The sequence below is a fragment of the Ranitomeya variabilis genome, chromosome 7 (genome assembly GCF_051348905.1).
Source record: "Ranitomeya variabilis isolate aRanVar5 chromosome 7, aRanVar5.hap1, whole genome shotgun sequence".
Classification (NCBI taxonomy): Eukaryota; Metazoa; Chordata; class Amphibia; order Anura; family Dendrobatidae; genus Ranitomeya; species Ranitomeya variabilis.
Genome location: NC_135238.1, coordinates 174,325,617 through 174,337,988, shown reverse-complemented (window position 1 = coordinate 174,337,988; position 12,372 = coordinate 174,325,617). Strand labels below are relative to the sequence as shown.

Sequence of the window (12,372 nt, the reverse complement as noted above, 5' to 3'; positions counted from 1 at the left end):
TGCACAGTACAGAGCTGGGGGGATTCCCTCTGCAGTGTTGTAACATTGGTTTCATTAAGGCAGAGATTGAGTGCATAGGTAGAGGCCCTAAAGGAGGTGGAGGAGGCAGAAGCACTGGAGGAAGTATTACATAGAGAGGTTTGATCCGCAAGCCCTGGGGATTCAAAGACTTGTTGTCTAGTGTCACCTTTCTGTCTAGTGCTTAAAGTCTCCATCCCCTGGTGTGTTTTAGTTTTGTTCTCCAAGTCAAGCTGTTTAGTAATTTAGTTCTCCAACCCCTGTAGTCTAGTAGTTTAGTTCTCCATGTTCTGGTGTGTATTTGTTTAGTTCTGCAATCATAGCTGTTTAGTAGTTTAACCCCTGTTGTCTAGTAGCTTAGTTATCCATCTTATGGTGCATCTTGGTTAATTTTTCCATCCCCAAGCGCCCTGCAAGTCTTGTGGATTGCAAGACTTGTGGAGCAGACCCTTCCTCGACTCCCCCTACAGCCACCAGAGTCACCCATTGCCCAGTCATCTAGCTGTAATTCCCCTGTCCATGCTTGCTCATCCAGGCGTCATTGTTTAAATGCACCCTGGCAGGCATAGAATTTTTCAGGGAACGGATGATGTTGTCTGCCACTTGTTGCTGTAGCGCAGGCACATCTTTTCTAGAGAAGTAATGGTGCCAGGGCAACTGGTATTGGGGGGACTGTGACGGCCATCAGCTTTCGGAAACCGTCTGTATCCATAAAGGCGGAAAGGCTGCATTTCTGTGGCCAACATATTGAAGTAGCCTTGAAATAATCACAGAGATCACAGGCCATGAGTCATACAGAAACAAGCACTGTGATCTTAGTAGCAAATAGCTCTCAGACAGTCCCCATCATCCAGACAATGATGCAATTGGTCTACGAAACATCCAAAGATGCCGCAGGCTGTTCACAATAATTAGTTCTCAGAAAAGTAATAGTGAGAGTACGGCTTATCCCCATCCAGATTACAACACATGGAATATGCGTTTATTGCGATGTACGTTCACTCTAACTCCACGGTAACCCTACACTCCTTGCTACAAACAACAACCCTGATTGTAACCTAATAAATAAATGCAGACTGATTCAACGCCATTCTTCTTTTGAGGTTCATATTATCAGGGTGTTCCATCCCTTGTTCCTCAGAGTAGCAGTCATATACTGGCCCCCATGCTCACCCATCCACTTCCTTGACCACTTTTATGCGTTGTGCCCACACTCACTTTTATGCGTTGTGCCCACACTTCATGTCCTCAGAATTGACAAACCTTATCCTGGGAGACTTCAAAAGCTCCACCTCCCCAACTGCATCCCAGCTTCTATCTCTAGCCAATTCTCGTGGTCTCAAAACTTTCAATCCCTGAGACACACAAAAATGGTAACACCCCTGATCTAGACTTTGTCTGGTTAAGTTCAATCTCCTAGCTAGATGGCTCACCTCTTCCCCCTTGTCCCCCATGAAACTAGGAGTATAACTACAACTTAGACATTTTTAGGTGCTCCCTAAAAGCACATGTGTTTAGGGCAGCCCATCACGTTCCCTAATCAAAGGCCTTTTTATATATAAACCACTTATTCTCTACTTCTCTGAACATAATTCACCATCAAACTCAACCATACCCAAAAAGGCTCATGCAGCCTTTATCTATCCCCCATTTACTCAACATTGTTGTCCCATCATTGTAAATAAGCACCTGTAATTGTTGTCACACCCACCTCATTGTAGATTGTAAGCTGTGAAGAGCAGGTTCGTAATTATTTTTGCTTGAATGGTTTGATTATCTTAAACTTGGTAACTTTTGACTGTTTTATATGAACTGCCGACTCATAAAGCTATGGGTAATGTGTCTGTGATATATAAATAAAAGTTCATTATTATTAGTAGATTGAAGATGTTGAAATTCAAACTGTTAACTGTGCCATGTGTAGGAGTGAAGAATCTTTTTTATGTGAGCACAACTGCAGAAAAGAGTTTTTGCAGCTGTGCTGACACATTGTGGAATAGGGTGAACACGACAAGCTGCTGTACTGTGAGAAGTGCAGGCGGGGATGTTACGATGGATTGAGAAATATGGGATATGCTTGGTAGGTAAGATTAGTCAAAAACAGCAGGCATGTCCAATTCCGTATTAGCTGATTGGCTATCAATCACCCTAACAGTAGGGGGTAAACAAGTGAAGGTTCTTTGGCCAGAGACCTGTGTGACAACTTGAGGGAGGAGAAAGAATCAGAAGATGTGGTTGATGGGGTGGACGGTGGTTGGCAAGACCCACTAGTCTGCATTTTAGCACATGGCATAGGTGGTTTTCCTGTATTGGATGTTTTCCTTTATTGGATGCTGCCCTTCCTGTGGTTGTTCCTTCCCGGGGAAAGGTCTGGCTATTCACTGCTTGCGTTGAGAAACACGTGATGGTGTCTCCGCAGCTATCCTACATGCATTTGCATATTTCCCATAAGGGATGGGGGCAGTGTTCTGGATCACTGCGTTGAGAAACACGTGATGGTGTCTCCGCAGTGTTGGATGTTTTGGTCTCCCCGAGGCCAGTCATCTGTTCCTTCACAGCCTTTTACTAGGCACTGCTCCTAATAGCCAGATTCCTACTCCACACTGATGAGGGGCAAACACCCCGAAACAGCTGTCTGTGGATGGATACTATGCTTGGCATAGGTGGTTTTCCTGTATTGGATGTTTTCCTTTATTGGATGCTGCCCTTCCCGTGGTTGTTCCTTCCCGGGGAAAGGTCTGGCTATTCACTGCTTGCGTTGAGAAACACGTGATGGTGTCTCCGCAGCTATCCTACATGCATTTGCATATTTCCCATAAGGGATGGGGGCAGTGTTCTGGATCACTGCGTTGAGAAACACGTGATGGTGTCTCCGCAGTGTTGGATGTTTTGGTCTCCCCGAGGCCAATCATCTGTTCCTTCACAGCCTTTTACTAGGCACTGCTCCTAATAGCCAGATTCCTACTCCACACTGATGAGGGGCAAACACCCCGAAACAGCTGTCTGTGGATGGATACCATGCTTGGCATAGGTGGTTTTCCTGTATTGGATGTTTTCCTTTATTGGATGCTGCCCTTCACGTGGTTGTTCCTTCCCGGGGAAAGGTCTGGCTATTCACTGCTTGCGTTGAGAAACACGTGATGGTGTCTCCGCAGCTATCCTGCTATCCTACATGCATTTTAGCACAGTGACATTCCCAGATTAATGCATGTTGATCACACATGTGGCAGGTCATGCATTTAGTACTGAAATGATTTCATTTTTTTTACTCTACTAGGCTGTTTTTTTAAAACAGTTGACAGATAACATGATTTTTAAGATTTTTGTCAATCTGAAAAAAAGACCAAAGCTAGGCAACTGCAGAACCAGGAACACTGCTGTCCACTGCCAGAGTTGGGCTTCAGGATGCATTGGTTGCCATGATTGCATAACTCTGTGTGTACGTAACCTCCTCATCTTCATCCTCCTCCTACTCCTCTTCTGAGCTAATCAGCTGCATGCCTCTGGGTTTACAAGTGTGATCTACTACTTCATCCTCTATGTTCTACCACTCCTCACCCTGAGAGTCACCCTCCTCCTCTTCCTGCCTTGACAGCACAGTGTCTGTGTCTCTTCACAAATGGATCACCTTCACCCAACAGGGTTAACATCTTTTGAAGAGGGTTTGGTTTATGCTCAGACAAAACTTCATCTGGCCATAGATCTAAGTCAGAAAAAATGTGGCCATCGGTGCAGAGGATTAGAGCTGACCTCTGATACCCATGAAATAGAATGTGTGAACAGGTCTGAAAAATGGTCCATCTATGGTTCCCCACAGTCAGTTGGGCACTTGGAAAGCTGTGATGTGAGGGAAAAAAAGGGAAATTGGGGTGCCACCACTGAGGACTGTACTGTGTGTGATGTTAAGGTGGAGGAAGAGGAGCAGAGGCCACTTGATGCAGCACTTGCCATCTACTGGAGCACAAAATAAAACAACTTCTGATTCCTCATATCATACCTGTCTCACAACCCTAAACTGCTATTAAGTACTTTCAATTCTTTCCTGCGTCCACCAGTTCCCCCTCCCTCTCCTCTCATCTAAATACTTTGCCCCACCACCTGTGAACATGACACAATAACGTCCCACCTCATTCCAAACTTTACCACAGTCTTCATCACAAGCATAACTGACCTCTTCAACATGTCACTAACAGCTGGTGTCTTCCATCCTGATTGAAACATACCTCAATCACACCCATCCTCAAAAACCACACTCTTGACCCATCCTCCGCGTCTACCCATAGTCCCATATCATTTCTACCCTAGGGCACCAAACTGCTAGAACAACATGTCCATTTTGAACTGTCCTCCCACCTCTCGTCTTGCTTCATCTTTCACCGCATACAATCTGACTACAGACCGCACCATTCCACTGAAACTGCCCTGACTAAAGTCACCAACAATCTACTAACTGCCAAATGAAAGCAATGCGAGTTTGTTCTCCTCCTTCTCCTGGACCTGCCATCTGTCTTTGACACAGTGGACCATTCCTTCTTACTACAGATGTAGTAAGACTTGGCCCTTTGTAGGATGTCCTCATACATAACAGACAGGACTAACAGACAGGACATTCAGTGTCTCCCACTCACACACCACCTCCTCATCTAGTCCCCTATGTGTCAGTGTCCACCAAGGATCAGTTGTAGGACCGGGAACTATGCTTATAGGGTGCACTCGTGCTCTCCCGCCCTATTATAAGGACTACCCGCATCAACCTAAGGTATTCCCAACCTATAGCTGGGCGACACCTTCTATTTCAGGCTTCTCCTCCAATATGGAGGTGCCTGAGCTATGTTATTAGTTTGCCTTGCATGCTTGCTAATTGTCAGGTTCCACTGGTCCATCTGTCTGCTTGTCTACCCTGTGCCTATCTGCTCTTACCTGTCTGTGCCCATCTGCTTGTACCGGTCTGTCCATAAGCCGGTCCGGATTGCACCTGCCAGCACCCATCTGTCTGACTGCCAGTGCTTTTCTGTTTCTCAGCTGGTCCCATCTGCACCCATGGTTCTAGAGTCCCTACAGTTCCTTCCTGCATTTTTCATCCCTCCTTTGGGCCTTAGGAGCTTACCCACTGTAGAGGGTCAGCGGCCACATTCTGTAAGTCAGCCATGGAGTAGCACCTGCTGCCATCTCTTTGTTCCTCCTTGGTTCACAGTTTTCACCTACTGCCTCTTGTCCAAGTAGGGATTTGGTAGGCCACCTAGTTATGCCCCTTCCAGGCTTTCAGAGGGATACGGAACAGTGATTCCACCACCTTACCCGCTACAGTCTCCATCTGGTGGGTTGGCTGTAGAGGAAGAGGTGTCGGTCCCCCCTATACTAATTCTACTTTATTGCAATTGATACCACTTTGTTGGTGTCTGCCACTAATTTTTGAAAAAGTGTAGACTCATGGTTAGGTCTCCTTCATGCGTGTTGCCTGTAGCAGTAGGCCTCCGAGACAGTCAGGATATGTGCACACGTTACGGATTTTGCTGCGGATCCGCAGCAGATCTGCAGCTGCGTGTCCGCAGCTACTTTCCATGCGTTTACAGTACAATGTAAACCTATGGAAACCGCAATCTGCAGTGCCCATGCTGTGGAAAAAAGCACACAGAAACGCTGCGGGTTACATTCCGCAGCATGTCAATTCTTTGTGCGGATTCTGCTGTGGTTTACACCTGCTTCACAATAGGAATCCGCAGGTGTAAAACCGCAGGTGGAATACGCACAAAATCTGCATAAAAACCGCTGTAAATCCGCAGGTAATTAGCAGTGCCTTTTACCTGCGGATTTCTCAAATCCTCTGCGGAAAAATCCGCAGAGCTCCAAAATACGTGTGCACATACCCTCAGGCCTCCACTTCCTTGTACTTAACTACCCGTGTTACTATCCTTACATTTTTCTGACAATAGTAGTCTAGAAAACTGTTATTTGTGCCACCTGAGTGTGGCTCAGCATGAAAGCAGGTAGAGGTGTTCCATGTGGTATCAGGGCTCCCAGCAAAGGGGCCCTAAACCAATCCCTCACCCACCTCGTCTTACTGTGACGTTCATTGGAAAGCTGTAAATGCTGTCCCAGCCCCCGATGCCTCATGCCTTGTTGATTGCTGCAGTTTAATGCTGCAATTTGCACTGTGGGTGAATGGAGGCCACTTTCCTGGTGTCTGTCCCTCATTTGATGTGTTTTGGCAGCATTTCGGGCTGTTACAAGGTGTTATGCATGTGCTCGTTTTTGCTTTCTATGGACTATAATGGTGTTCGGTTGCAACGTTTGACCTCTGTCATTGCCAACAAAGAATACGTAACAAAATATTGAGAATAACGTTTGTTAACAACCAAATACTTATTTTCCACCATAATTTGAAAAATAAATCTTGCCAAATCAGACAAGGTGATTTTCTGGATTTGCCTTCTCAAATTTGACTCTCATAGTTGCCGTCTACCTATGATGTCAATTACAGGTCTCTCTCATCTTTTTAAGGGTGGAACTTGCACGATTGGTGGCTGACTAAATACTTTTTTTCCCCCACGGTAAGTAAGATTGCTTTACTTCACTCAGTGGCTTACCTTCTTATTATACTTACTTTAACTTTCACGTAGGATAAAACCATTTTGATAATTTCATCAGAGGCTGGAATCATATACTTTTGATATTTTAAGGAAAAGTCCATCTTCTTGAAAAAGTTGACTGCCATGATGATCTGTGCTTAGATTGATTAGTTCTGATGTAAAAAGCTGTTAAAAAATAGAAATGTTATTATTGCAGTGTAGTAGAAAACAACTAGGAAGAAACAAAGCTATGGACCTATGGTCTTATCTCATAACACAGGCGTGTCAGGTAAAGGGAAGATGCCCTCACCTTGCTGAGTTGCTTAATGGCAACACATAATTAGCATACATCAGTTGCTGCACAGTTACCGGTCGGGAAGACAACACTTAGTGAAAGGAAAATGGAGGGATGTATCACTAATGCGCTGCTGAGACGGAATATCCTTAAAAGCAAAACATTTAACAGGTTTAAAAGTCTACGTGTTTCGAGGTCACGCCGGACCTCATCGTCAGGACAAACCTGGTGGGACTGTAAGGCAAAAAGATTGCTATGCCTTACAGTCCCAATAGGTTTGTCCTGATGAAGAGCTTTTAACTAGGGTTGAGCGAAATGGGTCGGCCATTTTCAGAAGTCGCCGACTTTTGGCAAAGTCGGGTTTCATGAAACCCGACCCGACCCCTGTGTGGGGTCGGCCATGAGGTCGGCGATCTTCTGAATCTGAGATCGGAATTCCGATACCGAGTTCCGATATGTTTGCGATATCGGGAATCGGTATCGGAATCCATATTTAAGTGTAAAATAAAGAATTAAAATAAAAAATATTGATATACTCACCTGTCCGGCGGCCCCTGCAACTTACCGAGGGAACCGGCGGCCTGCTTTGGTTAAAATGAGCGCGTCTAGGGCCTTCCGTGACGTCACGGCTTTGTGATTGGTCGCGACGGCCCATGTGACCGCCACGCGACCAATCACAAGCCGTGGACGTCATTCTCAGGTCCTAAATTCCTAGAATTTAGAATTCTAGGAATTTAGGACCTGAGAATGACGTCCGCGGCTTGTGATTGGTCGCGTGGCGGTCACATGGGCCGTCGCGACCAATCACAAAGCCGTGACGTCACGGAAGGCCCTGGACGCGCTCATTTTAACCAAAGCAGGCCGCCGGTTTCCTCGGTAAGTTGCAGGGGCCGCCGGACAGGTGAGTATATCAATATTTTTTATTTGAATTCTTTATTTTACACTTAAATATGGATCCCAGGGCCTGAAGAAGTTTCCTCTCCTTCAGACCCTGGGAACCATAGTATCCCATTGCAGTGCATTGGGTTTCGTGTTTCGGCCGACCCCGACTTTTTTATAGGATCGGCCGATTTCACTCGACCTGACTTTTGAGAAAGTCGGGTTTCGTGAAACCCGACCCGATCCTATAAAAGTTAAGGTCGCTCAACCCTACTTTTAACGATATTCCGTCTCAGCAGTGCATTAGTGATACTTCCTTCCCTTTTCCTTTTACCAATTATTGCAGTGTCAGAGTGGATAGCTTTTAACCATTTCAAAATATTGTTTTTTTAGACTAATATAGAAAAAAATCACAAAAAGTTGAAATAGTAAAGTCAGCAGCTTCACTATTTATAATAATGACGCTTTAAAAATGAGTTGGCAGCACGATTCAAATACTGAAGATATATTTAGTTACAATTATTACATGAGTGTTGACAGGGACGGACCCTGTGCAACAAATGTGCTATATATATAGGCAACAAGAGACCTATGGCCCAAAGTCACATTACTCCCTGTGTCCAGGAGAGCCTCTGTTTGGTACCCGTTCATGAGTACCTGGCACAATTGTGGTTTGCCGCCGGCTGTGCCCGTAGTGGTGATACAGGCTGGCTGGGCACACAGACTCATGGCCAGTGTTCCCGCAGTTCATGGGCTTAGATGTCACCGAACAGTTACTAGCCCCATGCCCAGGCTCTGGTGCAACGTCCTGAGTGGGTTTATATCGCTCAATCAATTCTATCAGTAGTTCCAGGGTGCCTAGGCCCCTCAGCCTGACCCAACGTTGCATGGCGGTCGGCAGAGCCAGCACAATCTGGTCAACCACGATTCTCTCCATCATTTTGTACGTGGGAAAAAAAACAAAAAACTCATGTTGGAGCCACTTCTCCACCAACTGCAATAAGTCATTTGCTTGAGACCTGGCGGACCGAGACTCTACATAGGACCACTGGTACACCCAATGATCACCCCTCACCTTAGGGGTCTCTTTACCATGCTGAAGCTCTGCTAGCTTCCACTGCAGCGCCTCTTGCTGCTGCTGCAACTGCAGCTCCTGCTGCTGCAGAACCTCTCGCAGAGACCGCAGAAATGTCAGCGTCTCTTGCTGATGCCTTTGCTGACTGAGCACAACCTGCTCCAAAAGCTCCTCCGTTTCTCCAGCAGACTTGCACAACGATCTGCAGCACTCTCTGGGGTATGCCTCAGTTCAAATGGCCTGCATTCTTTCCACCAAATGTAAGGCACCGGTCGGTCCCAGTGAAGAGGCAGTGACCCAAAAAGTTCAAACATAAAAGTCTCTTTAGTATGTTTTCTAAACACAGAAAAGGTTCCACACAAATGCATATAACTTCAGTGTTCAATTCACATCAGTTTATAACAGCATCCTTTAGATTGCAGTCACTACACATGCTAGTTCTCCTTTGAATAGTTCCGTGGGTGTCCTGCACCGCTGTATCACTGTCTCTACTCTCAGCTGTACACAGACCTTGACATCCTCCTGTCTGCAGCTATGGCATATGCCAGTCTTTCCTTTGGGCACAGGACAGTCTACTTCCGGGCACAAGACCTGTCCACATCCATGACCAGTCATCATGGACAGCAGCACCACTCTGTATGCTGTGGGTTGTCAGGCCTCACTCTGGCCCTGACACACCTGAGACTCCTCAGACTCAACTCTAAAACCTCTCTATACTACAGGTCTTTTTTAACAATTGTAATCACAGCTACACCTGCGACTGTAACGCCTCCTCATGACCTGACTATGCGCATCCTGAGAAGAACAAACAGCGACCCCTAGCTGTAACAGGGTTCACTGCCTCACAATATATATTTATTTATATACAGCTCTGGCAAAAATTAAGAGACCACTGCACCGTTTTATAAAAATCAGCTTCTCTACATGTCTGACAGCCATTCCATTCCAGTGTCAGTTGAGTTCCAACCAGAGTACACCTCATTCTACTTAATGTGCTTCTGATTAGGTGATCACCTGAACCAAATCTTATTTAATGAAGAAAAGTATAAAAAAACACTGCGGTGGTGTTCACAATCCTCTTGCAATAGGACAAGCTGGATGGCAAAACAAGTGCTAGTAATATCCCAAAAGTAATAGGAATGAAAAAATAAACTTTTAACCATACCAAAGGAGTCGAAAAGAAAAGTCTTGAGTGAGGAAAAGAAGGGCTCAATTCTGACTTTACTAGCAGAGGGACACAGTGAACGTCATGTTGCCTCCATCCTTAAAATTTCTAAGATGGCAGTCCATAACAACAAGGTCAAGCAGCAGATATTAGGGAGAACAAAGTTACAGACCAGCAGAGGGTGAAAACGACTCTCCACTGACCGGGATGACCATCATCTTATCCGAATGTCACTCAGCAACCGCAGGATGACATCAAGTGACCTACAAAAGGAATGGCAAATGGCAGCTGGGGTGAAGTGCATGGCAAAAACAGTTCGTAACAGGCTCCTAGAGGCAGAAGTCAAGTCATGTAATTCTAGAAAGAAGCAAAGGAGAGCCAGGCTGAAGTTTGCCAAAGACCATAAAGTATTGGACCATAGAGGAATGGAGTAAGTTAATCTCTGATGAGTCTAATTTTCAGCTTTGCCCAACACCCGGTCATCTAATGGTTAGACGGAGACCTGGAGAGGAGTACAAGGCTGGAATTGGACAGGTTGTTCTTTGCAAAGGACGTATGAATCAAGCTGCATAAAAGATTATCCTGGAAAAACAGTTGATTCCTTCTTCTCAGGCAATGTTCCCCAACTCTGAGGACTGTTTTTTCCAGCAGGACAATGCGCCATGCCACACAGCTAGGTCAATCAAAGTGTGGATGAAGGACCACCACATCAAATCCCTGTCATGGCCAGCCCAATCTCCAGACCTATGTAAGGGGATAAGGAAAATCTGTTTGTAATGGATGTCTACTTGTTGGTACTGCTACACCACTATGGTGTATTACCACTAGTTCCTTAATAGTATTGTGACACAGCTACGTGTATTACCATCTACTGCAGAATGTGGGACATTTATAATTGATTAATTGTTTCTTTGTTCTGCATGTATATCCTTTGTCCTAATACTATTTAATGTATTTATGTTCATTAAATAGGGACAGTGTACTACCCCGGGTCAGCCACTAGATGGGGGGCATGTTTATGTTCATAGCTCATAGATAGTGTAGTTAGTGCAAACACATAGTTAAAAGTAGGAGAGGCACGTTGGGATAAGTATAGCACATGGAGACCAGTAAGCAGGAAAGCACTTGTTCAGCCTTACCTTTCCTGACTTCATGAGGGTTTACTCCTTTGTGGAGGCAGTTATGTGGACTTAAGTAGACTAGAACAGCTTTATTTGGACATTGCATGTTTATTAGGCAATCCCCACATGTATTCAAGCTGTCTAGCAGCTGCAAATTATGCAGCTGCGTCGACAAACAATGTCCGAGCACGCTGAAATACCCGGAGACCACCCGAGCATGCTCGGAGAAACTCAAGTAACAAGCACACTTGCTCATCACTAGCTGAGAGGTGTTTTATTGGGCCCGGATTATGGATCCGGGTTAAACGAGCAGTTTAAAGAGCTTAGTGGGATCATCTGCTCACTTACCTCTAGTCTGGGTCTTGCATAGCTCCCAACCGTCCCTCATACTGTCCCAATTTTGAGGCTGTGCCCGACAGTCCCACATGGGACTCTACTTCTCCCGCAGAGCCAGCAGGAGAAGCAGCTGACACCCCCCTTGTATTAGGTCATACCCCCTCCATATCTCCTTCTTTCGGTGGGAGAGAGAAAGAGAGAGGACATTTTGAGGTGTGTGTGTGTGTGTGTGTGTGTGTGTGTGTGTGTGTGTCTATACACTACACACATGCATGCAGCTGGCCCTTCTCTGCTGTGCTTGCAGTTCAAGGCATTATAACCAGGAATAGTGGCAGTAGTTAGAGCAATCCAGTGCATCCTGTTAGTCATAGACACAGTATATATATATATATATATATATATATATATATATATATATATATATATATATACACACACACACATATCCTTTATATACTACAGCAGTTATGGAGTGGAGCCAGTAGATAGTGGTATTGTCTAAGTGCATGCAGATCTGGGCTACATTGCAATGTGCAGGACAGTGACAGGTGGTGAAATCTTTGCCTGCATTGTAAGCAGAGCTGCTGGGACACATCTACTGCCCCGACTGTACACTGGCATCGTCATATGTGGCCATTACACAGTATGGAGCACTGTGTGGCCATTATACAGAATGGAACATCATGTGTGGCCATTATACAGCATGGAGCACTGCGTGGGCATTATACAGTATTGAGCATCATGTATGGCCATTATACCGTACGGAGCACTGTGTGGCCATTAAACAGTATGGAGCACCATGTGTGGCCATTATACAGTATGGAGCACCATGTGTGGCCATTATATGTGTGGCTTCCACCTTTCTCACACACCCCGCCCCAGCAGCAAGCATGGCGGAGGAATTGGTTTTCTCC

General features: G+C 45.5%; 1 protein-coding gene across 5 annotated transcripts in view; it reads right to left on the bottom strand.

Annotated features, from left to right (window-relative positions):
• LOC143784256 (putative methyltransferase DDB_G0268948) overlaps window positions 1–12,372 on the bottom strand; it is a 160,304-nt gene that overhangs the window by 55,087 nt on the left and 92,845 nt on the right. For all 5 annotated transcript variants that reach the window (XM_077272282.1, XM_077272284.1, XM_077272281.1 and 2 more), the window contains one exon: window positions 6,623–6,773. In XM_077272282.1, the coding sequence (XP_077128397.1) occupies window positions 6,623–6,733 (111 nt within the window). In that variant the 5' untranslated portion in view covers window positions 6,734–6,773. The remainder of the gene's footprint in view (window positions 1–6,622; window positions 6,774–12,372) is intronic.